This window comes from Xyrauchen texanus, chromosome 22 (genome assembly GCF_025860055.1).
Source record: "Xyrauchen texanus isolate HMW12.3.18 chromosome 22, RBS_HiC_50CHRs, whole genome shotgun sequence".
NCBI lineage: Eukaryota > Metazoa > Chordata > Actinopteri > Cypriniformes > Catostomidae > Xyrauchen > Xyrauchen texanus.
In genome coordinates this window covers 26,781,377-26,797,948 of record NC_068297.1, presented here as the reverse complement: position 1 = coordinate 26,797,948, position 16,572 = coordinate 26,781,377, and the positions used below count along the sequence as shown (strand labels likewise).

Here is a 16,572-nt window from a genome sequence, read left to right as displayed (position 1 = left end):
TGTGTATTTCTAGGTCTATTAGATTAGATGCTTCAGTGTTGATGTCAAGGCAAGGACAGCGGAAATGGCCTATATTGAACAGACAAATGGCAGTAAATGCAATTGCAATTTGACACATGCTCTATTTATTTCTGTGATTAATAAGCAAACCATTCTTAAGAAAATGAATAGAACTATTATTATCATCACAAACCTTGTGTGCAGTTTCTATAAAACATGGGATTATTTTTAATATATTTTATTTTAGTCTGTATCCTCCTGTGTGTTAGTGATGTTATCAAGATGATATCAGTAATTCTCAAAATAATGTTTCCGTTTAAGGTAGTGTTTGCTGCACCGTTATTTAGCTGCTGCTAAAGTGTCATGATAAAAGAAATATTTTACCCAATTTGTAAACTTACAGTCTGAATTGAATTTGTTGAGAAAAAAACACCCAATAAGGAGATGTTAGATAGAATGTTAGGGACTAACCCTTTAACATCTGACTTAACTTACCTTTTACTGACTGAATGCTTACAGTGCGTGCACAATTATTAATCAAGTGAGTATTCTGATCTTATCATTAGTTCCATGCACATTTTCCAACTCCAAACCATTTAAACTTCAATGCTTTTTGGATTCAATCATTTTCAGGTGGTATGTATTTGTGTAACGAGGGAGGGTATGGCGAAAGTGACTAACACCTTATATCAAGGTGTGCATAATTATTAGGCAGCTTCATTACCTTCATTAGTAAAATGGGCCAAAAAAGAGATTTAACTGACACTGAAAAGTGAAACATTTTAAAATACCTCTCAGACGGATGCAACACTCTTGAAGTAGCTAAACTATTGAGGCATGACCACCGAATCATCAAACGTTTTGTTGCAAATAGTCAACTAGGGTGCAAAAAACACATGGAGAAGAAAAGGCGCCAATTAACTGCAGAGACTTGAGAAGAATTAAACGTGAAGCTGCCAGGAACCCATTATTCTCCAATGCTACCATATTCCGGAACTGCAGCCTACCTGGAGTGTCCAGAAGTACAAGGTGCCAAGTGCACAGAGACATGGCCAAGGTCAAGAATGCTGAAACACGACACCACTGAATATATTCACAAGTTGAAGCGTCAAGATTGAGCAAAGAAATACATGAAGACAGATCTTTCAAAGGTTCTATGGACAGATGAAATGAGAGTGACTCTTGATGGACCAGATGGATGGGCCCGTGGCTGGATCACTAATGGACACATGGCACCACTTTGAGTCGGGTGGCATTAAGGTGGAGGAGGGGTACTGGTATGGGCTGCTATCAATAAGGATGAGGTAGATGGACCTTTTCGAGTTGAAGATGGACTAAAACTCAACTCCCAAACCTACTGCCAGTTTCAGGAAGAAGTCCTCAGCATTCAAGAAGGCCATGATCTTTATGCAGGACAATGCTCCATCACATGCATCTACGTACTCCACTGCTTGGTTAGCCTCAATAATGCCCAAATAATGGCTTGGCTTCCTTCCTCACCTGACTTAAATCCTACTGAGAACTTCTCAAATGTAGGATTTACAGTGAGGGAAGACCATACACCTCTTTGAACATCATTTGGGAGGCTGTGGTTGATACTTCAGTGAAAGTTGATCGTGAACAGATCAAGAAACTGACAGAATCCGTGGATGGATGGCTCATGGCAGTTATTGAAAAGAAGGTTGGCTATATTGGTCAATTAATATTTTTGAAAGGCCAAACATTTTATTTATTTGTCATTTTGTGCTACTTATTTGTTGCACCTACTCTAAAAATTGAGAATAAACAATTGATTTGGGAGAAATTATTTTTGTAATTTAGCCTAATAATTGTGCACACTTATAAATCCACCTGAGAAAGAAAAAAAAAACCTTTTTCTTTTGTTAAACATTCAGGTTTGTGGTTCAATAACATTTTGGATTGATTGAGAGCATTGTGTTTGTTCAACAATAAAATTAAACCTGAGGAATACAATTGACCTAATAATTGTGCCTTTTCTTGTAATTAATGGAATTTTAATAATAAATAAAATGAAATATGTAAGGAGGGCTCCTCTTCCACACAAACAGAAGTCTGGTTTATGAATGATTTGTTTTTGCATATTGATGTTGGTTTAATAATTTAAGCATATAATTATGAGAAGGAAATTTTGTTGTTTTTTTTTTTATTGTTACTTGTATGCTGGAGGGCCAATTTTATTGAAGTATTGAATCCTTTATTTTGCCATAGGGCTTATATATTATTTATCAGAGTTTATAATAATCTTAAAGACGCATGACCATGCAATCCGATTTTGTAATTTCAGCACAAAGGGGAGGAGCTCCTGTCGTTTTTGCAGTCTCAGAATGGAGATGTTGAGAGGCATGAGAACAAGTCCCGTGCAGGTTGCCGCCCCACGCAGGACAAGAATGCTACAGAAAACGGGGTCCCTCGCCAGTCAGCCTGTCGGGTTGACTCAGCCTCCGATTTGAGCATGAGCCCATCCCTGGGTAACGGTTTTGTTGTCAGACAGGACAAGCCGGGATCGGAGAAGTACGAAGACGACACACTGCCAACTCTGCCTCGCAAGAAACGAGGGAGACGAAAACTGGAGCGGCCGACTAAATGTGAGTTACACTTAGCCTTCTTCAGCATCATGTTTCACAGCTGTCTGCTCGCTTTGAGCCACTTGTGGGCTTAAGGCCAAGAACTTGTCATTGTGATGATAAAAACAAAAACTCAGCATTTAGTCATGAAACAAGAGGGGCTGTAAAAGGGTTTTGGATGCTTTGCAGCCAGTATTGACTTGGAGGACAAATAATTACATACTAGATGTATTAATATGTAAATCTGGGCAATTACACTCCCAAAATTTTTATTTGCAAACAAAAGAAACGATTTGGAGAAATTGTCTCTCCAGTGTGATGGTGGTCAATTATCAGATCTCTCGATTTAAAAAACAATTATGATATGCAGCAGAAGGTAAAATGCAATGATGAACATTTCACAGCTGTGTCCTCAATAGTTGATTCATGACCTCATACTGTTTTTGAAGTATGCATGTTTAATTCAATGTGGCATCCAGTTATTGGGAAAAACGTGTATTGATCATCTGTTTTTAAACAATCGTCTGATGTTCGGTAGTGCAGATAATTGCTTTTATCGGCCGATTAACAATGATTGGTTGATTTAAAGGTGCATTGCTATTAATTTGGCTGGCGAAATACACGCTGCTTTCGTATTTATTTGGAAACAGGCCCAATAGTTGTATTTTATTATGCTATTCTTAACATTGACCTTTTGATTCTTTGCACACAGATGAATTGAAACATTTAGTCTCTCCAGAGTGATGCAATTAGCAATTATCAGACCCCCTCTCTCTCTCTCTCTCTTTCCTTGCTGCTGGGTCAGCCATTGACCTTGATGAGAGTAGTAAGTGAAGTCTGGGTAGACAATTCTGTCTCTTGGCAACCTGCCCTGATGGGGTGCAGTGCATGGAGAGACAGCAGGTCTGTGTTTTGGTCACTCTTTCAGTTGGGGGGCTGTGCCAGGTGGATGGCATCATGCCCAGGGCACATACACACTCATCCTGCATCAGTCACTTTATAGTGATGAAGGCCCTCACTGTAGTATTGTTTACTTATTTTGAATTCTGTCAAGTCTAGATGCTGCACTTACAGTACTTTGATTATTTGGTATATTATGCTTTATTGTAGTCCTAGAACTATGTTTCTAAAACTGGAACTTTGTGATGTTCTCTAGCAATGCTAACAGTATTAAAAAGAGGTGTTTACACTGACAGCAATTCAATCACTTAAGGTTGCCAAGTTGCTGCACTGTTGGTAGCTAGTAGACCTACTCAACTTCTTCACTCAACAGCTTCGAAGTATGCATTCCGTTTGGACACAGATGTACTCTGTAAATAAATGTAAAAGAAAGAATACTAATTGCTATTCATCATCGTCATCATTAGGTTTTGAACGGCGAACATTATGCAAGTCAATGGAAGATTTGTTTGATTGATTGGACACAGTGGTTCAGTTTTACAGGCTAAAAGAGGGCAGCTCTTTGGTCCAGATAAGTATTTATCTTTTTGCCATGCATAGTAGTCAAGTCAAGTCATTTTTATTTGTATAGCGCTTTTCACAATACACATCGTTTCAAAGCAGCTTTACAGGAAATCATTCATTCATTTTTTTTTTTCATGAAACTGTAATATCTATAATGCCTTACAGTGATCATTGTGTTGTACATTCCCTTAAACACAGACCAACAATCTGCCCTACAGTTAACCAAACACTGTCATTTTTTAGACATCAATAACACTATCCTAAAACTAATCTATATTATATTCACAAAAAGATAATCACACCTATAAGTGGTTTGTCTACCATTAAATTAAATCCAATTTTCCAAGGTTTTATTGATTTTAAGGTTGTGTATCAATTACAATTTTTAACTAATGTACTACACAGTTTTCTGTGATTAATTACAATTAATAATTGTACATAGTACATTACAAAAAACATTTAAGATATAACCAAATATATAGATTTACTTTTAACTTTGTCTCTGGTTAGTCATCATTTATTTTATTTATTTGAATTTGAACATTTTAAAATGTTTTTTCCAGATAGTTAACGAGATGCAATTTTACAGTTATAAATATTTGATACAAGTATATGTACACTTGCCATAAAATGAGTGGACTTGCTGTAATTAAAAGTTAGGCCAAATCTTCCAGTGGACTATTTTAATAATAGGATCAAATGAGCAGAGTCAATTCACTGCATCATTTTTTATTTTTTTTAAAGTTAAACAGTCATCTATTAAAGAGCACCTATTATGGTTTTTTAAATATTACCTTTCATGTAGTGTGTTATATAGCTGTTTGTGAATGTAAAAAAGTCTGCAAAGCTTAAAAAATGAAAGTGCATGACAAATGGAGTTATGGGCTGTGTCTCGTTTGGAAGGATGTGTCCTCCAGAGTTCACGTCCTTCGGAGGCTGCAGTATACTGAGTGTCCTCCTTTAAACAAGCCTCGTTTACATGAGACGGCCTTCGTAGGACGAATGGAAACGGAATGTAACACGGTTGCTATGACAGCACACCACTCTTTAACAAGCACGAGCACTTTGAGTGAGAAGGGAACAAAGTCTCTTTAGAAGGGAATGTATGAGGTAAAATTTAGGAGAGTTATAATGATGTAAAGAGTTTACAGGTGTACTTTTAGTCTAATACTTTATTTTAAATAAATATAATAAATCTATATATATATATATATATATATATATATATATATATATATATATATATATATATATATATATATACTCTGCACCCATCTACTGAGGTACTTTAACTTGGGAATTAACATTCCTTAATTTGAACATCATATTTACAGGCAAATTGGCGTCATTTATTTTTTAGACATTTCCGTTAAAGCAAAGAATTGTGGGTTGTGTGTGCCCACGAAGGATACCTCTCATGCATCCTCCGAATTCCCATGAAAGCAGGTCACATTCGAAGGCTGCATTCAATGCGACCTCCGGAGGACGCAGCCTTCCAAACGAGATACAGCCATTGACTTCCAAAAGAAAGAACCGATTCTGTACACCTCAGTGACGTGCGATGTCTTAAAGAGGCTAGGCACAGAGTTATGAAAGCCAGATTACCTGATTTATTGTTTAAGCTAATAATACGTAATAACAGTGAACGTTACACACAAGCGCGGCATGTCAAGAAATGTAAAAATCAGGATGAATTATTTGTCAATAATAATAAAAAAATCAGGATGTATATCGTGTACTCTCTCTCTCTCTCTCTATCACAGACACACACACACACACACACAGTGAACGTTATGCACAAGCGCGGCATATCAAGAAATGTATGTATTTTATATATGTGTTATATATAATATATACGATTTTGTTAATATATCTTCATTAGATATTATTATACAAAATTCAGTAGTCAAAACACAGAACATATAACAGAACATAAGTTGTTTATTTTTTACAACATTATGTGCTTATTTTTTTTATGTGCAATTTTCATCTTTATAACAGAAGATACAATACAACAATCCTTTACCTTTTCATTGTGGTAGGTTATATTCAGCTTCCTTTGCTCATCAAGTGCAAGGTCGATCCGAGATTTTCCAAAGGTTTTCAGTGTAATTTGACACTGGATGTGAGCTGACGACTTTTCATGCTTGGTTAAAGCTGCGGGCAGGTTGTTCAAATCACAATATCCCGCTGAAGTCCAAACAGTCTGACTGGTTGAAAAAGCAGGCAGAGATAGCAGTAGCAGAGCTGATTGTTAGCGCAGCCACATAGCCAATCTTTTCTTACATACCAATCAGTTTGAAATGATCGGATAATTTTTGTGGCCTCGTCATTCTAAGGCTGGCGTAGACCTCCCTCTTGCAATTAACTCATATTTGGAATTAAAATCGAGCTTGGAAAAATTTCTTAATTCGTGATTACGGCCGGTGCTGTCATTTTGATTTTGAATTTGGCGGGATTAGGCATGTACACTAGCTGTGGTGTAATGACGTTAGCTACGCAAATGTCCAGGAATATCTCGATTTTAATTGGTCCATGTCTGATACGTAACGGAGATGATTACGGGCATAACATATTTACGTCAAAAGGCACAGCAGATTTGTGCTTTTTGCCGTACATGTTAAAGAATATAGGATCGAAGTGCGCATGCGTAACATGGGTTTTCCGCGTGTCGTCTGCAATGAATGGACCGTAAAAGCACTGCTTATTCTACCATTTGTTTTTAGTTGATTATGCGTAACTGCTACATTTGTCATCATAACGTCTAAACAATTGGAATAACACACATATTGCATATATAAATCACAAGAATAAAAAAGTAAAAATACAAATACAAGTTTATTATTTAATAAACATTTTATTTTTGAATTTTGGCAGGGTAGGCAGTGCCTAGTTTGCCTACCCAGACCGCACGTCAGTGGTACACCTGAAATTTCCAGACTTACTTCTGGTTTTAACGTACGTAATTTGGTAACAAAAAACCTGCCACTGATCTTCATTGGCTGCTCGCAAACAGCTTTGACCCGCCCTCAAACACTACACTAAGCGGTAGACCAATCACAACAGACTGGGACATCTGACCAATCAGAGCAGTTTAGGCTTTTTGAAAGGAGGAATTTAGAATGAATCCTTTAGAACGGATCATTGAACGAGTCGGTTTTGGCACTGGGGAAAAAAGGTAATGCTGCAATTTAAATTATGTGCAAATGAAAGTGTTTTTTGAACTTGGATGCATGTAAATCTATTGTATGAGACCTTTAAAACATTAGGCATGTTTAAAAACCATAAATGGTGCTCTTTAAATACAGAAATTAACGCAATACATTCCACAGCCCTAATTGATTTATGAACACAATTTAGTAAAAAGGATGTGTAAAACTACATATTTTAAAAATCAACTTGTCAGTCAGATGCCTGAACAAGTAATCGTCCAATCAGTCTTGAGGAAGCCCTTTAAAAGTAGGCTGATTTCGGCAACACTTGACCAAATCAGAAATGCTAACATAAGATGCGTCTTGTGTTCAAAAACAGCTCAATGGAGTGCAACTTAATGAAACAGAATGCAGGGGTCTCAGGACATGTTTTTTAAAAATTGGATTATATTTTACTAGAAAAGATGTTTAAAAACAACATTTATAGGGCAAGACCCTTAAAAAACAGTGCAAGATGAGATACTTTGGCCAAAGACATCCATTTGAAAATGTATAGCTGTAGTGATGGTGCATTAAAGGGGATGCATTTAAAGACCAAACTTTTCATAGCGGGTTTTTACCATGCAAACTGACAGTTTAAGCACAGGATGCTATCAAAACTTAAATAAATTTAATAACAAGTTGTTTACTGAGCAACAAGTCGATAAGTTGACCATCATGATCCATATATTTATAGAATAGTCAATTGATTAGTCCAGCTCTAAATTACAGTGATTGAACTGATCGGTGGTGCCCGTGTGGTTTTTATGGCTTCTACCTAGAGGCCACAGGAAGGATTTCAGTTCAGTGAAGAGGAACTGAATGCTCGGAACACGCAGGCTGGCATGTGCTCAAACTGGCACGCTGGAGGCTTGATGGGCAGAGAATGCCATCCAACTCACAAACCCATTGACCTTAGCAGTCTCAGTGGAATGAACCCCTTCCTCACCGACGCGTTATATATATTACATATACATGTTGAGCGAGGGAGAATGGAAAAGTCAGAGGGGGGAATTCAATGATAAATTCTGGTCACTCACTGATAGTGTGGTTTAGTTGCGGATGCTGTTTGTGTCATTTTAGCACCTGATTCACTAAAGGAAGGTAATGGCGCAAATACAGCAAGTTTGGTTTGGCGATTTAGCAGACTAAAGCCATCCGGCATACTTTACTTGGACTTACACCTGTATCGACTCTTGAAAGTGATGGAAGTGCATTCAACCTACACCCCACGTCTGCGTACACAGTATGCTGACTTAAAACACTCTTCTCTATCATTTCATTATAAATTGATGAATTACTGCTTCCATGATCAATAGAAAATGTACACAATTTAAAAAAGTTCTCTTTACCTCCTGCTTTCCAAGGGTGGTTATAGTGCAACGCTATCTGCACCAAGCAAATAGCGTTGACATAATGTGTTTTTGCTCAAAAATAATGACAATTACTCAATTTAAATATGCCACATTGCTATTTAAGCGCAGATAGGGGCAGGTTAAACTGGATTGTTGATGTTTTGTGAATAAGACACAGATTTTTGGACAGAAATACCATACACAATTGTTTAGTGAGTGTGCCGGAGAGAGGATGCTGAAAATGTGAAGAGAACTCTTGGGTCAAGACCTTTTGCTTTGGCTGGGTATGTGTGGTACTTCACTGGCAGGCTTTTGCTAGTTCTTGTGCAGAAAATAAGCTCTCAGGTTTTGCCCGAGTCCTCTCAATGCTCAAGTGTTGTGATCTGTTTGGATGATGAAGCTCTGATAGACTTCAAACAGCTCTCTTCCCTACACTAGCAAGTTATTAAAATGAGTGCTAACTACTTGTGCTGGCTTCAGGTCAGTATGAAAAATGGTTATACTGAAGGCTCAGAATGATGCTGGGTGTCCATCACTGGGTGGCCAAGCCACACCCTCCTCCTCGTACCACTTCGCCGCCGTCCGATTCAGGCTGGGGAAACCTCCGGCATGACGTACTTCCCTCCCTCCCTGGAGGGTAAGTGTTGCCCCTCTGGCCTTACTTCTGCTGGCAGGTCTTCCCCACCTCTCTCAAGCCTTGGAAGATATGAGGGGAGGGAGAGGGAAAGAGCGAGGGGGAGAGACAGAGAGAGAGAGAGAGAGAGGAGAGAGAGAGAGAGAAAAAACTTCCTCGTGGAGAAAACTTGCTCCCAGAGACGCCATCGCCTGGTCCTCAGCCACTCCTCCACCCTCTGGCAGATGACAGCTGCTCCTCCCCTGGTGGACAACAGCGAGTTGTCTGACCCCTGGCGATTCCCCTCCAAGGAGGAGGTGGGAAACGGCTGAACAATCAATGAAAACTTTAATGACAGAATTGAATTAAAAAAAACATAAACACACACACACACACAAAGCGGCTGCGTTAGTCTCTCTTGGACAGGGAAATTTTATCCCTCTCCCCCTGATTGGGCTGATTCAGCGCCGGACATCCATCGTTCCAGCCTGGCCACGCCCTCCTCCTCGTCACAATGCTCTTTCATGCCTTGGAGTTTTAGGCATGTGTGGTAATGGGGGCATGGCCGAGTGACGTCTGTGGAGAGCGAGGCAGGGAGAGACGGAACATTAAGGATTGACACCTGAAGGAAATTATCTCAAACAGCTGTTAAAGATAATTTCTCGCAGGTGTCAATCGTTACCGTTCTGTCTCTCCCAGACTCGCTCTCCACAGACGTCACTCGGACACGCCCCCATCACCACAGCATGTATCAGTTTAGTAAATAGCTGTTTATTGTAGCATGCTTTCATCTCAGGCAATTTACTATACTGCAGTGGTTCTCAACCAGGGGGCCGGGACCCACTAGGGGGCATCAGTACACTTCCAAGGTGGCCTCAATATGACTTAAAATGTATTTAAAATAAGAAATATTAAAATCATTTAAATTATCCAACTTAATTAAAATGCTAAAAATACTTTAAGATGTATGCCCACAAATTATAAACAGGCTCTTTCTGAAACTTCTAGAATAAAAGAATGATCCATGATTAATTATTTTAATCAGATATGTGTAGTTTCGGTTGAGGGGGCCTTCAAATATTGTCTTCGACAGTGGGGGGCAGTACACTTATCACAGTGGCAATCTCCGTTGAGTAATCGTTAGGGCCCAATGGTGATAGTTCATGAATATCGCCTTGCAGGGTTTGAGCCGACAACTTTGCGGTTACAAGCCCAGGCCATATCGTTAGAGGTCATATAATATCATCATATATTTTTAAATTAAAGTTTTTTTCCAGAGGTCCAATTATATTGTTAGTCAAGGTTTCTTCAGGTTTCCCACACGTTCTGGAAAACCTGGAATTTTGCAATACAGTTTTACAGTCATGGAAAATAAGACAAATAGCTAAATGTCCTGGAAAATAATGATTTTTCCTGGAAAACATTTAAAAAAAATGTGACTCTGTTGCTAACAAGTTTTTTGTTACATGTACAAAAACATGGTAATGATTCCAACTCGGAAAAGGAGCCAAATTCACAAATATGTTTAGTTCTGTCGACTGCTCATTGTGAAACAACATCATAGACGTTTGTCATAAACAAATCCCAGTCACATTCTGTGCTCATCCGCTGTCATCTCTGCTTTGCTTTGTATTGATATAGTGCAAAATACTATAAAAATTATATAAACAAAATATATTTTTGTCATTCCAACTCTGCTGTTGTGTTACCCAAAAATATTTTTGTTATAAACATTAAACAATGATGACGGTTGGACAACTAATTTTTATTTATTTAAATAGAGTCTGCTTATAACGCGGTTATCACATGTAGTATCTGGAAAACACAGGCACAATCTTGACATAAAATGGCATTAGCTATAAAATGCAGAATCTCATGGAATTTGACTTATTTGGAATAAAAGTTATTTTTGAATGCACAAGTAATCAAAATAAAATTGCGATATGATAGTGTGATAAGTCTGTGATTTAGGCTAATTGCATAAATATGTAATCTGCATGTGATGTGCACTTCAAAATGAATGTGTTGAGATGACCGTTCATACACTGAAAATGCCTCATCATGATCATCATGCGTGCTTGTGTGTGAGATGACACTGAAAATAGCACTCTGAAATGTGCAGCACATACAGACTACACATAATCATTAAATTACATCACAGCTTTATGGGGATTAATAATGACACTGGGCCATGCAACAAACTGCTTATCTGGAGGTGAGAAACTACCATCAAAAACAAGCAGAAATTCTGAAAATAAAAGTTAGATTTAAATGGACGCATTTAAAGCATTTTGGCTTAAATATTACGCTTGCCAGGCACATAAATTTTCCTGGAAAATTGTGCTTTTAAAAGAGCGGTAACCCTGTTTCTTGCACCATTTATAGTTGTAATCTTTTTTTACATTCATTTTACATTTAGGCCTATGCTAATAGTCCACCCTTTCTCTGATCCCTGATTTCTCTGAAATAAACATGCTGTCTTACTATTTACCTACTGTATGTGCAAAAACCATGATTTAAAAAGGAATGAAATGGATTAAGGAAATATTTGCTGAATTGTTGAATACACAATTATAAAAAAAAATTAAACTTCAATGGGAACGAATATTCAAAAGGATTTTGGGGCAGAGTGTTTAATTGATGTGGCAGTGGAATGGTGGGTGTTTTTAAGAAAGCTTCATTGAATATTCCCCTCCTGAAACTCTAGTTTGAAATGAGTTGAATCATGAATCATGATAGCCCTGCTAGTGTTACAGGTCGCTGGTAATCGTAGCCCTTGGCTAACCTCGGCCTGCCCTGCTGAACTCAGCCAAAACAAAGCTGTTAAGGAATGAACTACATCCTTTTGAGTGTGGAGACATCACTAGAATAAATAGAAGTCAGTGATTTTCAGGAATTTGGGGAGGAACCATTAAGAAGCTGTGGAATGTTTGTAAGTTTAACTGTGCTTGGTGGGAAAAGCAAAAGTAGTTTCTTGAAATCAGTGTTTATAGCCGAAGTATGTATATCTGCACCACTAGCACCACCAAACGGAATTGCAAAAAGACTCTTTGTTTTCAAAACAGCTTTCTGAATACAATAAGTTATTCATAAAAAGTAATCAGTAACTACTACAATAACTAATTGTTTTTTTCTTCTGTATGATAGGATTGTTTTAAATATGAATCTGTCTGAACAGTAATCACATTACTCATTACTTACAAATGAATAACCTTTACCAGATGGACACTTCATTTAACTTGAACTCTTTAAGGTCAAATCAATTGTTAAAGTTCACATTCATAACATAAAAATATCACCTTCTGTTGTTCTACATTTATATACAACAAGTCACATAGATTGAATGTTACTATAACTACATTTTTGCAAGCTGACCTTTACATGCCGAATTCTGTTTCGTCGCATTTTCCTGGTGAAATTAACACTAGAGATGCTACAACAACTGTGTTTTATTCACTTTCACAGAAATCACAAGTACAACAACTAATTACGACTTTATAAACACTTATGTTTTGCACTATTACTCACACACTGCTATGTTAAGGTATCAAAACACTTATACTATAACGCATCATTTGAAAAATTATTCATTTCTATACAAATGTACATTACTATTACAGACTCACCTACATTTACACACTTATTCCAGTGTGATAGCTCACATGATAGTGTGTTGGACTTTGGACTCTGAAGTACGCGGTTCGACACCAGTCAAGCACGCAAGCTGACACGTGAGACGAAAGTGTCATAGAAGTGACACGAGATGACGTGGTTACTTCAGAAAAAGTGCTTTTCATTTTTCATTTTGTTTTTGGACACTATCGGTTAGGTTTTGGTAAGGGTTTGCATGTCTGTTTTTTTCACCTCTCATTTTATTTTAGATCACTGTTGGTTAGGTTTAAGTGACCGTTTTAGTTTAGGGAGGTACATTTTACTCATTAAAACCGCCATCTAATATTTAACTTAAAATCCTCGTCCGATTATGACACCATTTCACTTGTTTTTGACACCCCCTACTGGACATTTCACTGGGAAACTGCAGCCAAACGTGTAAGAAAGCATGTCATTTACTTTCCGCAAAAATGTTCACGTAATGTTTAAGAGACCAGGCTGTTTTTATATTTTCACCAGGGCATAACTAATATTTTACTGTTATATTCTTATCTGTTAGTGTGATAAATTAGAACGCTAGAATTTACTCGGATGTGGTGGTGGCGTAGTGGGATAAAGCACATAACTGTTAATCAGAAGGTCACTGGTTCAATCCCCACGGCCACCACCATTGTGTCCTTGAGCAAGGCACTTAACTCCAGGTTGCTCTGGGGAGATTGTCCCTGTAATAAGTGCACTGTAAGTCGCTTTGGATAAAAGCGTCTGCCAAATGCGTAAATGTAAATGTAAACAGCATATCCTTCGAAATAGTGAGCAATTAAATGTAGTGCTTTAGTAAGTAAAGTTGTACTTATATTGCACTTTTACTGCTAAAGGTATTTAACAAGTACTTAACTGAAAACACATGTACATAAACATCCACATATATACATGAAAATACAAAATTAAGGAGTGACAAGAATTAAATTGCTTGAGGAAGTTGAATTGCTATTGTGCAATGAGACAACCTGTGAAATGGGAAAGAGATCGTAGTCATTTTATACAAAACAATATTCGTCATCGACTTGTAAATTATGAATGTTTAAAATGAACCGGAAATAAGGACAGAACAGTAATGGTTTCAGCATGTTTTAGTATGTTTTCAGTAATGGGATATGAAAAATAACAATGCAGCCCATTACATTAGTTCATTACAGGGAAAAAGTTATTTATTTTGTAATCTGTTACACCCAACACCAGTAAGACCTAATAACAAGTAATCAAAATAGGCCTAATATCAAATTGTGTGTCATACAGCAAAACTTATATTAACTGTCATTCCATTTGTTTTTAGATTATTTACACATCCTGAGTCAAATAATAAATCAACGTTGAGTAACTTGTCAGATACAATTAAGTACCAAGTAAACCAGAGAAGCACATACTCTACATAACAATGAACATACAACCTCAAGAGGTTATACTTTTCCCGACAGGCCATGAAGAAAATTGTACAGGTCACTGGGAAAATGGTTTCTCATTATGATGATTATTACCATTAAAGAATGTGCTGGCTACAAAAGCCAGAGACATAAGCCAGCCAGTATTTTTCTGTTTAACAGGAGCATACTGTGCGATGTTAGCTCAGACAGAGAATTTGATATCTAAACTTTGCATTACTAAACCTTGTGTTACAGCTATTCCAAACCGTCTCTCTAATCTTTTTTTGCACTGGAAGCTTTATCCATGATGTTAGAATTGTTAAAGGAATAGTTGTCCCACAAATGAAAATTATCTCGTCATTTACTCACCCTCATGCCATCCCAGATGTGTATGATGTTCTTTCTTCTCCTGAACACAAACAGATTTTTAGAAGAATACATCAACTCTGTAGGTCCTCAAATGCAAGTGATTGGGTAGCAAAAAAAAAGTTCCAAAAAGCACATAAAGGCAGCATGTCTATAGAAGAGATATGATAGGTGTGGGTGAGAAACAGATCAATATTTAAGTCCTTTTTTTACTATATATTCTCCTCAATGCCCAGTAGGTGGTGATGTGTATGAAGAATGGGTTCACCAAAAACAAAAGAAGAAGAATGTGAAAGTATAAGTAGAGATTTATAAATAAAAAAATCTGATCTGTTTCTCACCCACACTTGTATATTGCTTCTGAAGACATGGATTAAACCACTGGGGTTGTATGGATTACTTTTATGCTGCCTTTATGTGCTTTTTTTAGCTTCAAAGTTCTGGCCACCGTTCACATGCATTGTATGTGTCTACAGAGCTGAAATATTCTTCTAAAAATCTTAATTTGTGTTCAGCAGATGAAAGAAAGTCATTCACATCTGGGATGGCATGAGCGTGAGTGAATGATGTGAGAATTTACATCTTTGGGTGAACTATCTCTTTAAATCCTTTCAGAAATAGCACTTTTCTAAGTTTGTCCCCCCACATTTTGGGAAATAATCATTATATTTGAATAGTTTAATTCTCTATGGCAGTAGTGAAAAGATGCAAAAGCACAACTTTTAAAACTAACGTAAACCACTACCGTAAAACAACAAGCAGAAGTCTCTGCCAAGTAGTAGTTCTGCAATGTGCAAGTGGTAGGTGGCGTAGTGGGCTAAAGCGCTGAGCTGGTAATCAGAAGGTCGCTGGTTCGATCCCCACAGTCACCACCATTGTGTCCTTGAGCAAGGCACTTAACTCCAGGTTGCTCCGGGGGGATTGTCCCTGTAATAAGGGCTCTGTAAGTCGCTTTGGATAAAAGTGTCTGCCAAATGCATAAATGTAAATGTAAATGGTAGGTGGCAATCCTACTATAGTGTGTGCCTATTTTATCACCTTTCAGCAAATCGAGTAGGACTTCTGGGCAAATATCACTGCACATAAGTAATATTCATTAGCAGAGCTAGTTAGTTTATTTACGTCGCCCTCCACACGTTTCAAATCATTTCTATGCATGTAGCTACACTAATGAATCAGAGCGTGTTGGTCAGTTTTAGTGTTATTGTATTTCTGCCATTGCCTCTTGCACTTTTTAGTGTTGTAACAGTCCTTGATAATGTTACCTTCTCTTAGAATATCATGCTATTTCCTTTTGTTTGTGGCCTTGAAAGGTGCTGACCATGGCTTGAACAGATTTATTGGAACTTCTGATGTGCTGATGGAAATATTGCTTTTGTCTGAAAACATTTATTGATTTACAGACACCGACCTTCCTCTTTGTGGTAACAGCACAGTCTTTTTCAGAGTGTTGTAATTATTTGTTGTTGATTAAACTTGTGATTCAGATGACTGATTTTCTTCCCTCTTTTACATTGCAAGTGTTATGAAATTTACAGAAGTACAAAAGTAAAATGGGAAAGAAATGTTATATAGAGTAAATTTGTGATATAGAGAATACTCTTAATATGAATACATTCACAAATATGATTTACAAATGCATTAGGCTACTAATTCACATTCACAAAATACAATTCACAAAAAAAAAAAAAAAAAAACATGAATCATGGATGCATTTCTTGTGTGTACAATTTTTAATGCCTTGATTGTACATTTTCAAATCACCACCAGTTTGACTTAGATTTGTGTGTTGATGTCTTGAGACTGACAGGTTTTAATTCAGAAAAACCCTGCTAATCAAGTTGTACCCTATTTTAATTTTAGATGTTAATTACATTTAAATGGTAATATTTTGATGGCACAAGCAATGCAACAATCTATGCTATGTAGAACTTGTTTTACGTAAGCCCTGTGGCATTTTCATTG

At 37.2% G+C, this 16,572-nt stretch overlaps 1 protein-coding gene across 6 annotated transcripts in view; it reads left to right on the top strand.

Moving 5' to 3' along the window:
* LOC127662383 (DNA (cytosine-5)-methyltransferase 3A-like) overlaps positions 1–16,572 on the top strand; it is a 100,799-nt gene that overhangs the window by 14,006 nt on the left and 70,221 nt on the right. For all 6 annotated transcript variants that reach the window (XM_052153522.1, XM_052153521.1, XM_052153520.1 and 3 more), the window contains exon 4: positions 2,306–2,606. In XM_052153522.1, the coding sequence (XP_052009482.1) occupies positions 2,306–2,606 (301 nt within the window). The remainder of the gene's footprint in view (positions 1–2,305; positions 2,607–16,572) is intronic.